Source organism: Blennius ocellaris (genome assembly GCF_963422515.1).
Source record: "Blennius ocellaris genome assembly, chromosome: 7".
NCBI lineage: Eukaryota > Metazoa > Chordata > Actinopteri > Blenniiformes > Blenniidae > Blennius > Blennius ocellaris.
In genome coordinates, this window is record NC_137656.1 from 17,491,091 (window position 1) to 17,515,256 (window position 24,166).

Here is a 24,166-nt window from a genome sequence, read left to right on the forward strand (position 1 = left end):
CATTTTTTTCTTGAAGTAGTAATGCCAGGTGTCAAAAGAGTAAGGAAATACAATACTTTTGGTCAATTATACATACAGTAAATAAACGAGTAGCCCAGCAGGGATGCCAATACCAAACATATTGGGCCAGTTTGTACAGTAAACACAACGTACGTACGTCTTCAAACTGCTTTAATAAATTTGTAAAACATGAAAGGTTTATAAGACGACTTATTTAAATGGACCCTCTTCTTTCCCAGGAGAAAGTCCTCTCCGTTGCGAGATAAGCCCCCATCCTGGGATATATTGGTTTAATCTGACTGACAGCCAGGAGGCAGTAATAACCATCCATAATCTAAATAGGAACCAGGCAGCTCGTCCAGCACAGGACTGATATGACCTCAAGGTGTTCGGTGGAGATAGAGGAGTGAGTGCACAGGACGAACAAGTATAAAAAAAAGGTACAAAAGGTGCACCGACAGTGCAAATATTGTAGGGACAAGGATACACATGCATAATGCAAAATAAAAATGGTAGTTGTCTTCATGTGAGATATCCTTTCATGTTTCAATGATTTAGCAAGCTAGAAAAATTATACTAAAGACAAAAGCTCAAGAACCAAAATCCTATTATTTACATTAAACCGAGCAGGTTGGAAACCTTCAATTTAAACACAATGAACCAGCATGATATACTGTATACATTAAAAAAAAAATAGCTTAGTTAAAAAAAATACATGAATTGATCGATAACAGTCTTGTAATATATCATTATCTGCTTATCCAGCCCAACAGTAACCTTAGGCTTATTTCTGAACGAAATGACAAAAATGAAGTGCGTTTTTAATGGTGTCAGCACAAAGACACCGTATGTCAGAAGCTGCTATAAAATCTAACCAAATGGCACAAATTCTGCTACTATATCACCATTAATTTGAAGATCCATAGTCCAAATCATGTAATGTTTTTGCATGAGGTAATGAGCGCACAGAGGCTCACTTGAAATGAATGGAAGTGTGAAATGCATTTGGCTCTCCTCAGATAAACCACGTGATCCCAATTTCACAAGTTGACAGACACCTCGAGATGGAATCAAAGAAGATGAGAGGGAACGAGAGGAAATACACCAGAACCTGTAACACAATTCATCCAACGAGTAAACTAGATAAAACCTGCAATATTTGACACTGTGTGGTAGAATAAATCACCCGTTGATGCAACAAAAGTAAAAACAAGACAACAGCTTTTCGTCTGACATGTGGCACATTGCCTTAAAAAAAAATGTCATCTAATCCATGGCTGTGTATTTCTTTGTCTTTATTGTGTAGATCACAGATGGAAAACAAAATGTTTATATGTTACTTCTTATAAATACAAAATATCATTCCAACTAGTGGATGAAGTGATGAGATTGAAGGTGCGAACATCGAAAAGGGCAAAGTTGAGCAGTTTTATTAGACACATGTTCATCTTCATGTTTATTTATCAGGAAACAGAAACAATGTAAAGAGGTGGGTTCATTTGGTTCAACATGAGGAAATAAAAACACTTTGATCATTTTGAGTGGGACGGAGTTGCATAAAACATTTCATGCAGCTTATTTTTTGCTGTTATTTCCTTAGCATTAGCATTGCATTTGTGACCTCTGAATACTTTCCTGATAAAAGCAGCACCATTGTTTAGTTCTAGATACACCGTGTCTGGGTGAGGGGTCAACACAGCGATTGCATTAACTATAATTATGATGGCAGTGCATAACTTAGTCATTGGAGCTGATGTCTGCTTCCTGATTCAGTATTTGATGTAACTGACCTGAGGGACACTTTAAATCCTGAAGGGGGGCGGGGGTTTATTTAATGTTAGCTATTTGCATGTCTCGAGTTTTTGACTGCATGGTGGTGTAGTGATTAGCACTCTTGCCTCATGCTGAGAATGTCAGCGGTTTGTGTCTGGGTTAGACCGGAGTTTGCTTTCAGTAGGAAGTTTGCAAGTGCAAATGTAAGCCTATGCAAGTGTGTGTGACTCTGGATGGATTAGCTGACTGGTTGTCCCTCATACTCATTTTTTTTTCTCTATAAAGTTTGAAGAGATAACAAAATAATATACAAAGTTTGCTTGCGACCAACAGTTTTGCGTGTGACTAATACCACCTCCAATGTGGTTGTGATTTACGGCACTTACCCACCAATATGAGATGAACACACGTAAAACTGAATTCCACCATGGCTCCATAAAGCTTATCTTGCTTACCTTCATGGCCAGTCGGTAGTGACAAAGTCAAAAACAATCCGGGTAATGGATTGTATCCCCATTTAGCACTGTTGCATCAAGAATGACAGTTTGCTGTCACTGCTAATGCTGGCAGCCGAGACACCCCCTCGCGAGGGCTGACAAATCCTGTTTATGTCTGTCAAGTGTCTTTGGTTATAAATTTGAAGCAGTGCAACTTTTGGAGGAGTTTTCATGTTACTTTTTTTTTTTTTGGCAACAAATAGGAGACACGGGTTGTTTTAATCAGCATACAGTAGCTTGAAAACAGACAGACTCCATAAAATTATCACACAAACCACTTTAATGTGCCACAAATCTGCATTTAATTAGTGCATGACTTGAGTTGCAGTTTAAGATGTTCCATGTGTTTTCAGCCATAAAGGACCAGCATTAATCATCATAATCAACTTCCCAGGCAGCTGCAGAGTGGGATTGTCATAGATTGTTAGACACTATTTGTAATGGTAATTCTGGGTTAGGGTTATCACACACATAAGTGCAATTCAGCCAATAAGTTTTAATGACACACGGCAAGTTTATTCGAAAACATATTTTGCTGTGGTGAAATTTAACAGACACTTGAGACTTTTTTTTTGTGTGTTGATTTCTCATAAAGATAGTTGCAGAACCTGGTCCAATAAAGCCAGTCACAAAATATGGATCCTTTTAATTTTTCTGACAGGAAATATTAAAAGAAACAATGTGTAAAGTGGCTTGTTGCAAATGACGAATCAGTTACATTCACCGGAGAAGATTCTGCAGTATGTGTACATGTGCGGCATTAGCATGACAGTTATCACCTCTTCACACACACACACATACACACACACACACACAGACAGAGGATGCTCATTGCACATATATCTCCTCACATAACATCACCCTTAAAAATATTTGTTCCATCACAGCAGTGCTTATTAACGTGAAATCATCTTGCTATGGAGTGGGTGGCAAACTGTGAAATGACTCACAGACACAATACCAACAATAATTAGGGAGGCATTGTTCAGGCACTTCCTTATCATTAGTTGACTTCCAACTAATGACAAGGAAGTGCAAGTAGCATCCCCCTTTACATCAAGTGGGATGGCAAACACCACCTCTTCTTAAGTAAATAACCCATCAGTCCTCATTCTACGTTTGTTGTCAGTGAAGCACATGGGCAAGGAGAAGTCTCCCATTAATGAGTGACTCTTCGACATGTAATTTCAGACAAAGTAAAAAAAAGAAAGAAAGAAAAAAAAGAAAGCGTCCCACCAGAATAGGACCATGGATTTTATTTTGTCACAATTCACCTGGCTTTTAGATATGCTTTAATAGCACCCATTAACTATTGTGAAGAAAGTAATAAGATGGAAATCAATAAAGGAAAGTATAATAATTTCTAAGAAAAAGCTGTTACAGCTATTAAAGCTGCAATATTTCTGACAGATACATCAACTACATCTATGCCTTGACTTCGTAGTTGAATTTCTGAGAAATGGTAGTAAAATAAGAGCAGGTGGATTCAATGAGTTTCAAATATTAGATAATTATATTTTAAACTGGCTGCACTTCAGTCAGCACACTATCCTAAGGGAAATGATAAATGATACTGGTGCGCTGGCAGTGGGACAACGTTTCTTAAGAATCTAGAGAATAACAAGCAATCACTGAAATGCAGGACAGGAAAACCTCTGTGTTTATAAAGCCTCTTTTTGTATAATGTTAAAAGGTAAATGTAATGTAATCACTGGAGATTCAAACACTACTTTTCTATTTGTCTTTGTGAGCATTCAAAGTTTAACAACGGCCTCAAGTGCTGCAGTCGTCAATTTCCTTTTCGCAAAAGAGCCCGACTTGAATGAAAGAAAAACAAATAAAAAAGAAGGAAAATCCACAAAACTGCTCAAAATCCATAATATCACAGACTCTACAGTATGTGATTGCTTTCTGGAGCAGATGTTCAGTCAAATAGAGCATCAAATTGCTATTCCAACCATAGCATGAAGAAAAAGCCTTTTGGATTGGTCTTTCTACAGGGAAGTGTTTTTGTAATGTGGTCAATACGGAGTGCAGACGTATCCAAGGTCTGATTCATATTGTGTTTTCGACATGGAATCGATCTGTTATTTTAAGCTCTGCACTTAAGTGTCAGTGTGCAAAATCAAGTGTCAAGAAATAATATATGTTCTCAATAGTGCCATGGTCAGTATTGATTGTCCATAACCTAAAGGAGACTACACCGAGAATACAGACACAACTGATAATATTTCTGGTAGAAATTGAAGTTGTAGTACTTTTGAGATTTCATGGATTCTACTTATATAATAAGGAAAATGCAGTAATGGCATCACATTTGATCATCTGGAGAAGAGGTCTGCTACTCTTCACAAGATAATCCACAAGTTGTCATTCCTGGGTTCTTGTATGAGAACCTTTAAGGAAGGTCTCACTATTATGACAGTGCAGACAGCAATCCTTTGCAGCAGGGAGATGTTTGTGAGAAGCTTTCCCCTTTCACTACTAACTAACAATGTGGTTAGCAAAGATGAACAAAAACAAATAGTTTCATTGCAATTATAGAACGTTTTCTGTTCCAAATTAGTATGGAAATATGCTCAAAGACAACCCATTGTTTTCTCTCAACACGAGAGTGAAAAATAACAGTGTGGCAGAAGGTAAAAACACATTTTCACACATTACACCTGCTCGCTGTCTTGCAGTATAGATTATTTTATACGAGTCAGCTGTACAGGATCCCAAATTTGTAACGACAAAGTGTTTCAGCTGCTGAAGGTAAATCTATGTAAAACACAGTAAAGAGTGTTGTTCGTACTCTACAGTGATACAGATATTTATTGCAGTGTCAATGCCGTTTCTCTCATTGGGAATAGAAATAATTAAACAAGTAAGAAAATTATTTATGATACCACTGGCTCATGATGTCACCAACTTCCTATGTTGATTTCAAGTCAAATTGTGTGTTTCAAATTAAACATGACAACAAAGAGGTTTGAAACAGTTCTTCCAAAGAAATGACCCTTTTACAGAACGCAATCTGTAACATTAGTCTGTTTTCCCATTGCGCAAGAAAGCAAAAATGCATTTTTAATAGAGAAATGCCATATCACTTCATTGTAAAAAAAAAAAAAATGCCTTCGAATCATTCCCCCATCATCTCTGGATTTACTTTATATGCCAGCAAATATACAGAAAATAAAACATGAATCCAAAAGGCGAATACATACTGATGGGGTCGAGGTCAGGTTCAGGAGTAATGTATATTTATATTTAAAATGAGTATCCTAATGAATAATGCAAGCATACATTATGTCAGCACAAGTATGGAGAGGAATGCTGAAGGACTACTAAACATAGAAAGTAAGAAAGACCACCTTAAGGCTCCGACCACCTTAAGTGAATGGGTCACAACAAAATGAAAATACTGCCTTCAACCTCATGTACACAAGTCAAATTCTGTCGAAGTATGTACAACCAATAAACAAAAGCAAATAAGCTCCCTGAGAGCTGCAGCACACAGACCCCATTATGCAGCACAATCTGTTTCCTGAAATGTTATGGTAATTTTTCCGCCCCTTTTGTATCACAAGCCACTGTTTACTTCAATTATCTGAGATGGAGCTCTAAAGGTTAAGTCCTATTGTCTTTCAAAACAAGCTCCATAGAGCTTTATCTGCACTAGTGAGGATTTGTACTTTTTTTTATTCTCAGTTTAGCTTTAAAGAAAATAATAATGTTTTTTTCATAGTCACCTGTAAACCCATATGATACACCAAACTGTCAGAGAAACATCCCCCAGCTTTATCATTTGAGGCGCAGAGAAGCTGCTGTCACGGGCTTCAGATGCATTTAATGTAAACACCAACCATCTGTTTGGAAAGATTGAGCTCTCACTTGACTACTCACCACCTACAGCACGATGCACTACACTTGGGGGATAAAACACTGAAACTAAACTCTGTTTTTACACACTTTCATTCATCAAACTGTGCAGGCTTGGATCGCATATCTTTTCAGTATCTAAATTCTATTGAACTGTTTTGTAGGCAAAAAAAAAAAAAAACGCATCAGAGGTTAGTAACTTTATGTATTTTGAAGGTCAAGTTTTTCATAAATAATGGGTAAAGGTTATCTCGTAAAATGTTTTCCAATATGCCGCGCCGCTTTACATTCAAGGGAAGGGCATCTGGTGGTAGAACGGCTCATGCTGAGATCTGGCTTATAGCTGACCTGCTGAAAGAAGACAAACTATGGGGCACCCGCTGTGAGTCAGCATAAGAAAAACAAATACAATCAGAACAAGTGATACTGTTTATGGAAAACAGAAATAAGCTTGTGTTTGAAGGAATGTGATAACAATGTGAGACCGGTTAAAAATTTATAACTTGTATAGTTCCATTTAAACTTCTGTTTTTCAAGTCAGAACTTGTCTTACTATTTTTCACACCAACGGAGAATACCAAGCATCGATCTCCACCCAGCAATCTCTACATTTTTGCTCACTAAATCACAAAGAATCCAAACTTAAAAGGGTAAACTGGATCTTTGTTTTCCTGCCAAGTGTGTATCTGAAGCATAATTTGTTCACATCAAAGAATCGAAGAAGAAAAAGAAAAAAGAAAAAAAAAACCTGACTCATTTCACTGGATTCCACATTGTTAGTGTAGAAAAGAAGGAGGGGTGAAACACTCAGTCCTAATTGGATATAATAGCTAGGGGGGATAGGCTTGCTTTGGCCTCAGGAAGAGGAAAGCAAGAGGAGAGAGAGAGAGAGAAGTTGTTTAGTTTGGGTTGAAAATGCTAAATGTCTAATGAAGACTACAAAGACGCAATGTGGTCCCAGGAAGCTAAAGTCATCCACAACCCACTGTTCAGAAACAGCTACATGAAAAGGGAGGCACACAGAGAAGAAAAGAGGAACATGCTGGAATCTGGACTGGATTTAAAAGGCGACAGGGAGGAGAGGGACACAAGGGAGAAAGATTTGATGGCAACACACCCAACACATGAAATAGATCTTAATAACTGAGAGTATGCTGGCCACCGAGTCTGTGAAAGCTTTTGGGATGTCCTCGCCTGGAGAGAGAGGATCTAGGTCTTTATTGTGACATTTGAAGATGAGAGAAAGCTTAGGTGTTTTTTTGAAGTCAATCAGATGCTGTTGGCCGACTTTAAACCTCCTCCCTCACTGAGGATAAGTGACTTCTCCAGCTAATGCAAGTCAAACACAATAGACCCGCAGTAGCAGTCGACCAAGACATTGGGACGGGTACATTTTAGATCATATTATTTTACTGCATTGAAATTTCTGATTTCAGTCGTTTTACTCATATCTACAAATTCAATCAGTGTTGAAGTTTCCTGCAGAAAATCAGCCGACATTATTTCAAATTCAAGCTTTTGGCAAGATGAAAACATTTCCTGAAGGACTGATAATCGAGGACTGAAACACATGATAATACAACACGTGCTGAGAAAAAGGAATGTCATTGAAAATGATATGTTAATGAAAAGTGAAAACCAAGATTGTTAAACAACGGTGCTTGCATTTTTGTTACATTCCACAGGTACATTATGTTTTATGTTTTATATATGTTTTATATGCCAGTTGCCACAGGTACAAGGGATGTTGGAGAATAGCCCACACCAAGAACTGAGGTTGCAATCTCCACCTGGAAAGACTGTGATTCAGCTGGTACTTGTAAAGCGGGTTATTTCCCAATCACAAGTACTACATTCTCACCCTTGAGTGCCCTTAAGCAAAATGCCTAACCCTGAATAGCATGGCGACTGTCACCATTGATGGAAGTTTGGGTAAATGAGACTAAAAGTCTAAAAAGAAAAGGTATAAAGACTATTTCCAAAACACTAAATGGGTAATTGTGTAAAATATTATTAGAGCTTTAAATATAATCCAGTTAGCCATGATCCAAAAATATATAATATATCCAATATAATCTCAACAGGCACCCATGTGACCAGAAATTATAGGAGTCAATCTCTCTTTTCCATATTCCTGTTTTGTGGAACATTGGAAAACTTCTTTCACCTCCATTACCACTATCTTCATCACATAATATGAGTTGTGCTCTGGGACCTTCCCAAAAATCAACTTGCATTCATATATTCATATATATAGGCCAATAATTATTCATATATACTGTACTCCTTTCTCGCATTGGGGTCCTTCTTAAAAAAGCCAACTTGTCACCACAAAAGCATCCAACATTGGAGCTTAAATGAACTGGTATTTTTTTTCTTAGTTTGAGGTATCCTACCCTATCAGGTTTGGGAGAGCTCACATTCTCTGAGCTATGATTTTAATCATTTAAAACCACCTTCACTGCTCCTCTGACTTCATTGTGGGATTGAACCATTTTTTTTTTCAGACAGTCTGTGATGAGATATATTCCCACAGGAACCCTAAATTCCAGATAACACCATCAAGGGAAGAATCCATGGTGTGGTGAAGACCTCCACCGTGCTCACAGACAGAAAGAACAGACTGGCTTAAATGGAAGGGTTAAAAATGCCCTGCTATCTTATTTTTTTTTTTTCAGTGGAGAGGTCTTCATCCTTGCTTGGTATAAGCTGGTCCCCTATTCTGCCCTCTACTTCTCTCATTACTGTGCAACCTGCCTCAACCAACTCTAAGCCCTGCAGAGGTGCACAGAGGGCTTTCAGCTGAGGATAAGATCGATACCTCTCCTCATCATGGGCCAGGGGCAACGATAATGCACTCAGTCTGGGGCCATAAGGGGCTGCAGGATTCTTTCGCAACCCAGAACTATAGTTTTCCTTAGGTGAAAGTATAACATCTACAGTATGAACCATAATGACAAGAATAAGGACATGCAAAGCCTTCAGAATTACTAGGACACTTTAGTGTAAGTAGGATGGTTTGAAGATATTAAAATTGACAAAAGCTACTGTTTCAGCATGTCAAAAGGTAATTAAAATGAATATTAGGCCCCATTGACATAATAATGAATTATTTATCTGTCACCCTGGCACTTTAAAACCCCGCCACCACTTAATGATACAGGGTTAATTACCCTGGGTAAGAATCATGAACCTGTCATGGATATATTTTACCTGTAGCTAAAAATTTGTCTTGAGAACTTTTAGAACCAAATGTCAAGGGGGGCAAAGCAGAAGTGTGTCAACCCACGGATCAATCAAGACACACTACCTCAGTAGGCGTATGTCTATGGAGCACACTCCCTTGACATTGTAGGCTCTCTCCATCATAAACTACAACAATCTTGGCCATTGAGCAAAACACCACCTTGAGACATTAATTAAGTCAACTCTGACCGCTCAAAACTGGTCAAACGTTGTAAAGCCATTTATTTTATGTGATGGCACACAAAAGTAACTTGTATAAATTGTCCAGGGGCTAGTTAACAGCAGAGGCAGTATTCCGTTCAATTTTACTATCCCTTCAGGCCAATAATAAAGGTATTTAATGATGGTTATGACACTGCTAACATTGTTGCAATGGTTCTGTATGTGATGCAAGCTTGTAATATCTGGCTGAAATAGTGCCTTGTCAAATACTGTTTCCTGCACAAACAGACAAGGTGATAATACCCAAGTAGAAGTAGTAATCATCATCATCATCATAATAACTACACTTCTCTAATACCAATTGAACTGTCAGTTAAACATATAAAAAAAAGGATATATGCGCTTAGTTTAATAAAACTATGAAGCAAATAATTAAATCTATTCCTTTATTAGATCAGTAGTAAATCCTAATATGCAAACTGTTTGATGGACTGATCCAATAAATACTGTGCACATATTTTGCTGTCATCCACAAAAAAGCTCATGCTCATCAGACGTCTGAATGATTTCCATATATCGCCTTTTCAAAACATTTCAACAGACTTTTATTTGTTTTTCTACTAGAGACAGGTGTTGTCTTATTAATTTCTATTTCTTGGGAATTTGTTACTGGGGAAAGCACATACTTACGGTCAGTAGAGAGCAGTGATTACTGAATTCATCTGGAATTTCCTGTTAAGCAGGACTGCTGACTGACATCTCGCCGCTTCCCAAATCTACAGGACAGCTGATGTTACAGTTTGTTGCTCAATGCAAGTTTCCAACATGCCTCTCGGTCTTTTCTCTGCCCCCATCCCCCTCCTCTCTCTGCATGCTCATTACAGATGCCCTAGATTGCTCATGAGCCAGAAGAGCCTCGCTAGCCTCATTACAAACTTGGACACCTCCCATATTTTGTACCTTTTTTCCCAGACAAGATCTCCCACATTCATGCATGCATCCCAGAAGCAGCATAAAGAGATTCATCAAACATGTATAAAGAAGCTGCACTCACATCTTCTTCTGGATGTTCACAGCGAGCACCAAGGAGGAAGGTGTCTGTGATGGAAAGCGCCAGAGCAGATTAAAAAGCGACGAAATAGCAACGGGCGAAAGGGAAATGTAATTCAGTGGGAAAGAGTTTGACTAATTTACAGCATTAATCCATATTCAACAGGACATGAAGGCAATTCTTTGACCCTGTTCGCTAAATGTTTACCTCATTAGCTCCCTTGTTGTCGTGACGTTTTCCATGTGGCATTTTGGATGAAAGGGGAAATTATGCCACATAAATACAGTCTGTGACTGAGCAACAACTGATTCAGAATTCACAAAGGATGCACTAGTGTCGCATAATCAAATGTTCAGTCATGTGGCTGTTAGGATAAAAACATTTGTACAACAGCCATAGTGATGGTAAATGAGCCAATCTGAAATCTTACTTTTTTTTCAACATTACAATAAATAAAAAAATACTTAGAAATATGTATTTTTCCTACTTATCATGCAACTGTCCATTGTAGTTAAAATGTTACTATAACATCCTGAAACAAGTTATTATGTTGTGGTGGAGCTCCTGGATTATCTATTTAATCCTCGAGAATTTTTTTCTTAGGGAAGAACTACTTTTAAACCCGGTTGGTTTCCTGGAGCCTTCACAAAAATAGGATTTTATAAAGTCATTCAGTACATTTCCCCATTGACGATAGTCAGAAGGATACAAGCTTGGATTTATGCACAGATTAATCCTGTGAGACACAAGCCAAAGCTCTTTTGGTCACATCGCAGTGCAGTTGTGAGCACTGTCACTTGTTACTGCATGTCAATGCCCATATTCAGAGAAGTATTGATGAAATCACAGCAGCACACATTGAACACTATTGGCTAAACTTTGGCATTAATTTGCAGGTGTATGTCTGCTGAATTGAGCATGTTAGTGATCAGTTACAAACCTTTATACAAAACACTAAAAAAAAAAAAAAACCCAGTAATTCATGACCTATTGACAATCGTCCACCATTTAATTACATGGCTGCTTTTTTTCCTTCATGGCAGTGTTGCTTGCTTGGTTGAGGTTAATCTGTGAAAACTGTTACAGTAAAGCTGTGTCGGATGTTACTCTACAGCTCTGAATGCATGCGAGAAGAACATGAAGAAGCACTTACACAATATTTTCTGATACTTGTTCCCCTCGTACTTCACACCCACTGGCCTAAGCCGTGCATTGTGTGTACTGAAAAGGGCAGCCCTTGACAAATTGAATTTTTTTCATCCTGCTTACCCCTTGGTCACTGAATTTCATGTAAGCACAAAAAGCCTCAGAGTTAAGTAGAAAGAGGCTCTGAGTACAGCAGATTTATGAGTGATGATGTAGTCAAGAGTGACTTCCGAACCTTCAAATATTATACCGTCGCTACTATTCAGCAATTGTTTTATGCCTTTATGATTAAGCACTGTGCTTAGAATGTAGTCGACACACATATCTGTACAATTGTTAACCAACTCAGATCATCAAAGCAGCGTACACACATAAGCCTGCATCAATAAAAACCCACTCGCCCAATGCGCCCAATAGTTTTATTCATCACATCAAACCCAATCTCCATCCAGCCACAGCAGCCACATAAGAACTGAGGCTTGATGTGTTATAATTATAACTTCTTCGGCTTATGAGTGAGAGGGAGAGGGAGACGGTGCGAGAGAGGGTGAAATCTCCCACAGATTTCTCTTCAGTGCACCGCACCTGGTTAAAAATACCCTCAGTGATTTCAACTTTTGAACTTCTTCTGCTGCTAATTGAACTCGTCAGTCTTCACAGCGTCAACGCTTGGTACAGATTCGAGAGAACAAGATTTACAAGCCTATTGTTCAGTGTATTGCCTGCCTGCATCTGCAATACAGCACACCTGCCTAGGACAACTGAAGCAGGTTAGAAAGATCACACTGGTAAATATTTAATGATGCTCAAACAGTGGTGAATAATAGAGAGACCAAACCGCTGAAAGACTTGGTTTGGAGGGAAAATAGAAGAAATAAGACAATGCTCAGCCGGGTGAATGATGTCAGTGAAATTGGGTTGGCTTTATAACAAGGAAACAACACAAAATGTATAGAACAGCTTGAACTTTTCAAATAAGAGGTCAGTGAGACCTTAAATCACACAAAAATATTATCAGGTTGTTCTTTTGATGTCTTTCTTTTTGCTTCCGTTACAATGTATCTTATGACAGCCCAGACATACAATACCTGTAGTGTGCCCCCTCCCGCACACATCCTGCACTAAGATTGAGGCCATCAGAATATTAGTAAGGTAAACCAATTAGTGTTTTATTCATGTAACTGTCATGCAGCCACCCACTACTAACTGAGGCCACAAAGCTGTCACACAGCAGTCCACAGCAGTGCTTGAATAGTCTGCAATTTTAAAACAATGGAGAGGAGCTGGAGGGACCTCACCTCGCAAAATCAGCACAGTTTCATTTCACTGGATGAAAACAAGGCGGCATGTCAGCTGTGAGGAACAACTGGAATATTAGTAGTCAACGCACAACCACATTCAACTCCAGAGTTTGAATATTAACCTGCTCAAAACAACAGCTGCTGCTCCTCGTGTGGAAGGTTAGGGCCACTGGGAGAAGCATGGCAATCTGACATCATTTACCTGGTGATCACACCCAGTGTTCGTCACAATAACGACCTCTGATTCGAGAGGTGTTGAATTGAAGCGTTCTACGATGCATCACGATGCAGACGTGGGCAAAAGGCTGTGCAGAGGTGGCTCGTGGCAACTCATAGCCTTTACATAGCTTGCGTATGGAGTATGAATTAGGCTTCATGGCTAATAAGTACTTGGATCGGTACTCAGTATTGGCAAGTAGGTTAGTCCTTGTACTCATCTTTTGAAAAAGTGGTATCGGTGCATCAATAGCTTACAATTTCATTAAAAGTTTAGACATTTATGCTAACATTTATATATTTTCTCGTATGAAGAACACTGCACTATATCAATGCCGTTTTAGTATTTGCTGTTGTAAATGCACTTGTTCAAATCAAACTTTTTTTATAAAGCACTTTTTCACACAAAGAAAAACTGCAGCGCAAAGTGCTTCACAAACAATAAAAATTAAATAAAAACACGTGCATGAACGCACACACACCTACACCACCAACTCCAACTGCCCGTATGAAAATATTAAAACTGATGTAAGAATGGTCCAGGCACTGATCATCCAGTAGAGAAAACACCATCCTCGGGGGTCGACCACGTAGAGAGGAGCCGCAGCCTACAGCTATGGGGGGCCCCGCCACAGCGGACCGACCTGACCCAGCCGGTCAGGAGCCCGCACCACGGTCAGTGAATCACAGTGCTGAGCTCCCATCGCCGTGGCCAGAACGATCCCCAAGACGAGGCCCCCAACAGGCAGACCAGACTCGATTCCCAATGCGGAGCGCCCCCATGAGGAGACACTGTGTTTTGAGCCTGCTTTTAAAAAACACCAGGCTGTGTTCAGACTAAAATCATGTTTATGATGTTTGTCATTTTCTAAAGTAAAGTGAGTTCATATTTATCTGACTGCTTGGATTCATGAATGGGAAAGTTTAGACAAGAGCAAATGTAAAGAAAATTGAGGATGTAACACATAGTTATGCATCAAGGAATCAAATCAAAATGGATTTGATAATCAAATTGAATCGTGAGACCAGTGAAGATGCACTTCCCCACCTGATTCCATTCAGTCTTGAACAAAAGGGCTTCAGAAAGATAATGGAACACTTTGAGCCTGGATATATGGTGCTAACTCTCTCCGTTTGTCCTCTTTTAGACAGGTTAACTAGTCCGGATTTTATTTATACCAGTTATTCATGCAATGCTTATCACAAAGAATAACACAAACGTGATGCGTTTCACATTTAAAAATTATGCTTCTATGTTTAAGTGCATTGGCTCTGTGATGAGTCACAGATTCAATAAGGCACGATCCTGAGCGAACAAGTTGATGGAGAACCGGTGAACACTTTGTGAATTTCAGGAGGTGTCAAAAAGTGATGAGTTCATGTGCACAAATGAAGACTGTTCAATATTCAATCCAATTCGATCTGAAAAGTACAGATTGTCAGCCACACTGTTACAGCCGCGGTGTATCATTATTGCTTTGTCTGCCTCTCCTTTGTGGCTTTGCTGTCTGCAACGTTATTTAGGAATGCCAATAAAACTGATCAGAGCTGTGATAAACTATTGATAGATGTTCAATTATGGACTGCAAAATGGTACAAGTCTTAGCATTGTCACTTTGCAGAAAGAAGTGGAAGTGTGGATCTTAAACCCATGTTGGGGCCAGCTTTTGTATGAAGTTAATAGGTTCTACCTGAGCTTGCATGAGTTACATTAGAGTACTCCAGTTTTCACATGCACTCCAAAGAGTGCATCTCAACTTAATTGGGGGCTCTAAACTGCTCATAGGCTTGCATGCGCGTGTGCAAGAGATTGACTGTGATTTACTGACAACCTGTTCGATGTACCCTGCCTCTTGCACCACGTCAGCTGGGATAGGATCTTGCTCACCATAAGCCTCAACAGGATAAAACAGGTATAGGAGAAGACGGATGGATTAATGGATACGTGTAAGTTCCATTTCTGGAATAAACCCTCCACCTTCTTGTTTTCTGTTATTTCAGGGTGATATAATCCATATAAGTGACAATAGCGGCTATCAAGTTGCCTTTGATTTATTACTGAGCTAAGGTCAAAACAGGCTTTAAAGAGAAAATAAACGAGCGGAATTCTATGTTGAAAGATACACTTTGCCCACTGGCATTTGTTAAATTCAATTTCAGCCTTCACTTCTTTCTATTTGCTGTCTGCCACTGATCCTCTAAAACTACCTAAATTAACTTGACTGCCTGTGTTCTAGTTTATAAAGTCTTCAGCTGGCCTATGCCATCCACCCGACCTCTTAAAAGAAACATTTTGAAAGAAAAAAATCAAATCATCAGTCTCATGCTGCACGTAACAATTACGAAAATGATGCAACTTTGTGCAACTCTCACCCTTTTTGTGACAATGCTATGTGATTACAGAGTCCAAAAGATCATTCTTTTTGAGTTTTCTAATGAGCATTACTTTGAAGTTTGAAGGTGAGTGCTCTCTGTTCATTGAACTTCACATTAGAGGGGGTTTTCATTCTGGGTCTCTGCACTCTCTTCCCCTCTCTGCAAATTCCATTCCGTCTGGTAGTACACACCCCAAAGGTAATCGAAAACATCTGGAGTGAAGATTCTCCACTTTGAAAAAAAAAAATTAAATGTACTTCCCAATACATAGCAAGTAATTTATACCATTACCCCCTATACCCTTTCCATAAGATAAATAAACATACTTGGAAACTGTTCATGAAAGTTTGCTTATATATTAGTTACACGGCTGAAATTTTGCTTGTGCAGAAGTATAACATCCAGGAGGTTGACTTTCTCTTGTGCCGTCTTAATGTTGCTCTTGGTCTGTCATTCCTTAAACATCCCATTGATGGTTTTCAGCATTATTTACTTTACATATAGTAAATTAAGGGATGGTGTTCTGTGTTTGGCAAATGAGTGAAGCATACGTAGATGCCTATCTCCACTGTGCAAAAAAAAAAAAAAAAACAGAATCGCTGCCTCGACTATGTGTGGTGACATTTCTGGGTTACCTCTCTAAGCATCAACCATGGAGACCCACACATCTGTGCATGCGCTGAAAAACGCACTGCGTGCTCAATACAGACACTAACACGTTCAAACATACACTCACTTGCCACTTTATCAAGCACACCTGTACAATGAATACAATGCAAGCTACAGATTCAACACTCACAAATCTCGCTTTGTGTTGACATGATCAGAAAGCTGCAAATCTGCTTTTTGTTTATGGTGCAGGTTGTGAGTAAGTGGTAGTGCAGTACTTGAGAGCATCATGCTGAGAGGCGTTTTTCCTTTTCATGCCCCCATCTCATGTACTGTATGACAATGGATAAGCCAAAACATTAGAAGCACCTCTAAATTATACTACAGAACAATTCAACTCCACTGATAAACAGTTATGTTAATAATTACCATTTAGTTTATCAGCTGTTTGACACGTGTGAAACTGAGCATTATAGTCTTTGCTGAGGCGGAATTAATGCAGAGGGGAAAGCATAACAAAGAGAATGGAAAGTAAGTGTTTGCCAAAATTTAACAAACACTGGAGATGAGGACTCTGCTTGAAACATAATAACATAATATGCACAGGCAAATCTTCTGATAAGTCATAATGGAGTGAAAAATAAATGAAAGACTGAAAAAGTAAACGATATAAAACATCAGCACAGCGTTGAACTCAATAGTTTGGATATTAGTGCAAATGGATAAGTATTTCTAGTTCAATGTTGTGGCGCGACATATAATACATCTCTATGAAGTATACATTCACACATTTACATTGAAAAAGAAGCTAAGAAATCAAGTTACCTTTTTAACCTTGGTGTGTAGACAGTTAGATTGCCTGATGATTTAAGTATGGCTCTGGAATAGGAATGAGTTGCTCACATCTCCTCAGGGCTTGTCGGCCGCAAGAACTTAAGCCACCTGCACCCATCTGATCTCAAATAAGTAGATAGTGCTTATTGAAAATGCAGCGGTGTTTCAGAACCCAATGGAGAGACTTTATCAGACCAAAGCAAAGCTCATTGCCTTAACTCCTCAATCTTATGTTGACTAAGGCGAGCTTAACTTCAGCCTGAAGAAGCAAAAGCACATTTGTTTAATAAATACAAGCATGGATGTTGCCAGCATTGAGTTTTTTGAACAAAATTACCCACAAACTCTCATCCCAGTGTGAAATTAATTGCATAATACCTTCCACACACCTATTATAAAACTGAAAGCATTGTTAAAAAAAGTCTTCAAAAGAAGTGGAAAAAAAAGATTACAAGCATACACACTAAAGAGATTTTATACCCTACAAAGGAGCAGATATTATATCACAGGATTATGTCAGTAGTTTGATTTTTGTGTAAACATCAAACATTCAGAGGTTTACGCATCATTCATGCACCATGTACAAGCTTTAAACTCTCAGAGCTCTTGTCTTAGAGCTTTGGTCTCCCAATAAAACTTAAAACAAACTCCTCACACAGACTCCTCGGGCTTCTGCAGCCTGTCCAAAATAATCTATTCTGCTTATTGATTTACTGTGGAAAGGTGGACTCTTTCACTCATGGCCAGCACTGATAATAAATGGCTGACAGTGTGACACCTCTCACACAAATCGGATGGGTCGTGGGCGCCGAGCGGCCATGCTTACAACAGCTCAAAATGTTTGCATCATTCACTTAAGGGATACAATGACAATTCACACTCATGATTGTCAGGGATCTTCACTTAAATACTTTTTTCTCTACAAATACACACAAAAACACGCAGCAGATGTCTGCGGATATGCTGATGGGCTCATTTACTTAATGTTTGCTGAGACAGGTGTTCCGAAGAACAAAAGAATGACAGAGTACAAAATCAACAGATGAACATATGCAATTATTTGCAAGATAAATAGGAAAACACAAAGTGAAGCTGCACACAATCTTTCCTCTTTTCTCTCTCCTAGAGACATCAGACTTTTCTCCATCAAATTGCAGTGCTTCACTGATTCCCAAAAGCAGAACATTTTTTATTTTACATTACACATACAAGAGGAATAAAGACAATAGTTCACAATGAGCGCAACATAAAAAGTGTAGAAATTGTCAATGTCTTTTTATATTTTCTTTTTCCAATTTTAAGGTACTTTTAAAGTACTGACATCACATTTGATGATCCAAACCTAATGTATACTCCATCCATATTCCATTTTCCTACAATGGACAAAATGTAGGATACACCGCTGTACATCACAGAGTTACCACAGAAAGACAAACAACCTCACATTCCTGCATTCACACCTTTGGTCATTTTGGAGATACCCATTCACCTGACACACATGTCTTTGGACAGAAAACCCTTACGGTCAAAAGTAGCTTGATCCAATCCCAGGTGACTATGGAGGAAGGCAGGGTACACACCCTGGTCAGGCCACCAATTCAGAACAATGGGTAAAGTATAGTCACCAGTCCATCCTTAATGGAATGCTTTTGGAATCCTGAGTGCACGGGAGAACATGGAAACTCCACAGAGGAAAAGCACCCAAGCTTTTAGTCCAATCTAATCACAGCACTACTATACCTGCTTAGGTTTTCTCAGAAATCGTTGATTTTAGAGAAATACAGAAGCAACAAATGTTATCACTGTGATAAGCAACACGTGTAGTTCTTGCACTGCTGAGACTTTAACATTCAAACATGTTTTCATATGAGCTGCAACTCCACTAAAAACACCGTGATAAATGTAGACGTTCCCCGGTGTTGACAGAGGCATTGAATACATGAGTATATCTGCTGCTTATTTTCTGGACATGTCTATACTGTCCTCCCACCTAAAAATGCACAAACACGCGCACACACAAAATCGGTAATTGTGACTTCGCGGTATCAACATTTCATTGAAAGCTGTTTGAAGTTGTAAGGTGAGCGGCTCACAATACGATTTCGACACCATTTCTCATTAACTCTGCATTGGCCACCTCTGAGGTATCTCATGAACAGAAGTATTGAATGTCTCATTGTGGCAAATAACTTATATTGTGAGTAACAACTAAAGAATAAATGAGCAACTAGGCTTAATGTGTCATGTCTGCACTTTCTTGTCATAAATGGCCAATCCAGCACAGATATCATCATCTGCTCTAGTATACGAGAATCTGGTTGAACATATGAGTCATTGAATGGACTGTTAATGTCTGGACTCAATATGCATGATAGTCTCAGTCTGAGCAAGCCCTAAAGGTAAACTTGTTTCATGTGTTACCGTCCTGAAGCCCAGTCTGTATTGAGTTACTATCATTAGCAGTGGCTCATTAAAAAAAAAAAAACATCTACTGTGCGCATTCAAATAGTCCATCAGTCACAAAGTGATGCAAAAACTGCCAATGAAGCTTATTAACAAATGCTGTGTATAAATAAACACATGCTGTGGCTTACACGTCTTCTGATGTTGTGTTCATTAGTTGGTGTCGTCACAAAACCGCAGTCCTGCAATGTATCACTATACCATGAGTGGGGTGTTAGAAACCAGCAACAATGTGGTTGTACGGCACAATATCCGTGTTACCGAAAAACAAATTTGAATCATATCGCATGTGAAGATAGACTTGTTTGAACACCAATTAAAGACCAAGACTTACATTCCAAAATACATTAGGCGCTTCAGGCTAAATGTAATGTGTTGGCATGTTTGTAGAGACTTTATATTCATAAGACCGGAGTCAGGAAAACGGTGTGTCTCAACAAATTCTGATAATGTCTCCTAAAATACATCTGCAGTTCAAATAAGACATCATATAACTTTTTTATCCTCTTTTAAGCTCAAGTGCTTACACACGCATAAACACACACACAGAGACAGAGCAGGTTTGCTCATGTCTCAAAAAGTTGAGTCATTATTCGTGACCCAGTGGGATTACTTCAAACCAGCATGTGGTCTTCTGAATACTCAAACTGTGAAAGGACAGGCCGCTGCATGTTCTCAGTGGAAAAAAGCTGATGTACACGCAACACGAAGTGACACCACAATGAATGTTCCTATAATCTTTTGACAGTTTTCAAGGGTTGGGGTGGGTCTTTTTTCTCTCTTTTAGCCAGTCATGCTCTGAATTCCGACAGTACACATTAATACGAATGCTAGAAAAGAAAAGAAAACACAGTTTGGACCACATCATAATATTACATGGTGCTTTTAGTATTGGCCAGGTGAGGAGAGAAAAAAGAAAATGCCTTATATGAAAAGATCATATTGCGGATCAGGCTTTGTGTTTGTCATCTCTCTGACAGATGTGTTGACACGTGTTAATTTTCAGTCTCTGATGTATAAATGCGTCTCAATTCACCTTGAGAATCTAGGACGAAGTCTGTCATAACCAACTATTTTAACTGTGTGAGGCAGTTAGGACATGCTAGGTTACATGCTTATTCAATTACATGGGAGAAAGTAAGGCACAAAGAGTAAACACAACAGCTGTACGTACATTTTGTTTCTATATACAGTCTATATATATTCTAAGTGAACATGAGTCTGTGTCAGTTCAAAAAAACTGCTCAACCACTTTGCTGCCACCCTGACCTGAAAACTGTGCCAACATTTTTAGTGAGCATTTGTTATTTGGGCGTCCTTGCAATCTCTATAAATGCCCCTTTAGCACCCTCCCAGTAAGTCAGAAAATGTAGGCAGGACAACTGGATCCCCTAAAACATCAAAAGTATATAGAACTGCATCTATTAAAAAGTGTCTACAAATGAGACAAATGAACTCATTCTTTAGTATTGAACAGATTTGGGAGCAACACCACTGAAGACGAGTCGCCCATTTAGGTTCCATAAATAGAAAGATAAGACATCATTAGCCTGTGTCGTGACATCACCGGTCCCTATAACTCTGGGAGTCCTCGATGCACATCGATATGCATAAGTTGTTGTCCAACGAGCTGCCTTGATGTTTTTGGTTATCATTGCTGCAGATCTGACCTGAGTCTCTGCACTGATTAAAGACTGTGCCATTTAAAAGCAAAGTGAAGGGCACTGTAGAGGTCCATCACAAGTCATTGTTGTTAAAAGTCACCCGTGCGTCACCCATAACCTTCAGTGACCGGCTAATGTAATGAGCTTTTCGATAACATCTATCATCTGCATGTACCTTCCATTAAAGTCCCCTCAACAGTTTGCAAACAAATCTCCTTTTTTTTCCTGTCCAGCACACCAGATGACTCCAGAAAATGTAATCTCAAGAAAATCAAGGGCATCCAAGCTATTAACTTAATCCTGGGCAGTCTCTTTTGTTAATCCAAATGGCCAAGACATCATTCCTACAAGCGATGAACAAGGCTACCCTGAAGTACAAAACCCATAAATCTGCAGTCTGTCAGCATGATGAGCATCTTATTGAGCCAGTCTCAATCCAGAAGCGTTCAAATTGTTCACACTCGAGAAGTTCTCAATGAACTGACCAGAAAACCAACAATATTACCAAAAATCCCGATTTACCAATCACAGACAATCACATTGCCACTCCAGATGGTGGGCCATTTCCCTAAAACTGTCTAATTGTGCAGTCATTATAACAAGATTCTGACCAAAAATAATATGGTTATTCATTAAAACTGAATAAGCGCAGAAGCATCTTGCATTTTCATAGAGACGGCTCGCGGGTTCAGTGCAATGTGCTTTGTCCGAGCAGACAAGCAGCATCACAAACAATGTCTGAAAGTCAGGAGCAGTAACCAACCAGAGAAAGTGATGTAGTGCACGCTGACTTGAAACAATGTGGTCTGTTTTACCTGAAGGCGAACGTTTCTACCCCATCAATTTGTTTCAGTGGACAGTGGTGCCCTGTGACACCCTACTAGATAGTTTGTTGGAATATACCCATTAGGAAACCTGGTGTCTTTGAACCTTGACAAAAGGTAACTAGAATACATCTTGAGAAGCATCCAAGAGATTTCAAATTACCATGACACACACTTTCTCTCTGTTTCTTTGACATTATATACTATATGTACTTTGCAGCCATGCCAATCTCACTGCTGTAATTTTGTTTTTGTTTTTTTTAAACATCCTACTGCTAGTTACATTACTAAGACACTTGATGATAGTGAATTATGACTGGAAACATATTGGGACACAAATAAAACACAGCTAACACCCTCCATCCACCTCCACATCCTCTTCAAATCTGCCCCTCGCTGTGGATGAGATCACATTCGTGCTTTCAAATCCTCTTTGCAACACCACAAATTTAACAGGGATATGATTAATTGAGGCACTTGTTCAAGGTGTATTTTTAACTCAATCAGCTTTAAAACAAGTCGGGCACCACGACTCCCTGCATTTCCCCTTGCATTCATTATGCCAGCCTACCAGGGAGTATTGTGTCATGCAGCGGCTGACTCTGGGTCGACACTGTGAGGCTTTAGGATCCTTAGAAACTCTGCTTGAGGCACACTCTTGGTGTAATAAAAATGAGGATTTTTTGACATGTGTGACTCCTGAGGCAAGCTTGTCACTAAATGAATGGTGACAGGGAGGACGGCATGACCCATTTCCATAAGGGGCTACCACTGTTGTCTTCACAGAAAGTCCCACAGGTACAGTTCTGCACCATTCATGGGAAGCTTATAGCAAAGAAAACCTTAAACATCCCTATTACCAGAGAAGTGGAAGAGCAAAAAAGGGGAGAACATGAAACGATTGAAATGCTGATACAATGGGTCAGGATAATCTATAAGGAAAGGCAATATGCCAGTTTTTAAGGGAAAAAAAAAACATCAGACCTGCAACCTATCTTCTTGTGATGTCATCCAAGTCAATACTGGCTCCACAACTAATAGAAGAGGCTCTTTATCTCCTCCAAGTGATACCATCTGTGTCTGTGATTAACCCATATCCAGGAAAACAGACCCACATATATGCTCTTTGTCATAATTCGGTTATTTAAAAAAAAAAAAAAAAAAAAAAAAGAGGAAGCAGAAGATGAAACAGTGGTGTTTTGGTTTTTCTTTCTTTTTTATATACTGAGGCTATATTTGAATCCTCACATTTCTATCCTGTGGGAGCATCACAAAGCAGAGGAGCCAACAGCTGAAGATAATCACGGGAGGGCGCACAAAATAATGGAGCAGTGCACATTTTAACCATAATTGCGTGCCCATATGTGCGAGCTGACTTGGCTCCTTGTCAAGGAGAAATCGCGCACTGGTAAATACAGTTTAATCATCGGTTTGATCGACTCAAACAAGTGTCTTTTGCATAACACAAGAAAATAAAATAATGGCAATATCGAAGCGTGTAGACAGCTCGCTGGTAATCCGCAAACAACACAGACGCACCACGCATTTCCCAATCGCTATTAATGTGGGGTTCCCTCTTTAAAAACAAAACAATAAAAAACATGAGACGTGCATTTCACAATCGCTACTGATCGGTATGTACTACTCCTCTGCTTCAGGGCTAAAACCGTGCAAAAAAATAAATACATTAAAAAAAACAAACAAACATAAAAATACAGTGATAATGACAGGGGTTTCACTTTTCTACTCACCTTTCACATGCTGTGGGACAGCGGCGCCCAAGCACAGGGCGATGGAAAGGAGCAGCGGTCCCATCCTCTCGTAATAGTCAGGTCCGACTTCCAAGGTTACGACGATGAGGTGCAAATAAAAATCACGCAACACAAGTCAAAAGTTCTCCTTCCTTTCGGCTCTCGCTGGGCTTGTCGGATAGCCCTGCTGCCTGTACGTCCTCTTGGGTAAAAGTCCCTCCTGTGTGGTGAAGTCGGCAAGGAAACACACGCACACACACAAACTGGCCACCTGGATGTGATCGTGCAGGAACAAGTGAAGTGAGCCTGCCGGGTCTTCTTCCTCCTCCTCCTTCTCCTCCTCCTCCTCCTGTGTTGTTGCTACCGCAGTGGTGCGATGTGCTGGAGAG

The 24,166-nt window shown here is 39.3% G+C and overlaps 1 protein-coding gene across 1 annotated transcript in view; it reads right to left on the reverse strand.

The window, feature by feature from the left end:
- The window catches only part of edil3a (EGF-like repeats and discoidin I-like domains 3a), a gene marked incomplete at its 3' end in the record, with an annotated part of 112,663 nt that extends 88,783 nt beyond the window's left edge, over positions 1–23,880 (reverse strand). The window contains exon 1 of the mRNA XM_080499741.1: positions 23,778–23,880. Coding sequence (XP_080355867.1) covers positions 23,778–23,841 — 64 coding nt within the window. The 5' untranslated portion in view covers positions 23,842–23,880. The remainder of the gene's footprint in view (positions 1–23,777) is intronic.
- Positions 23,881–24,166: the final 286 nt, after the last annotated feature.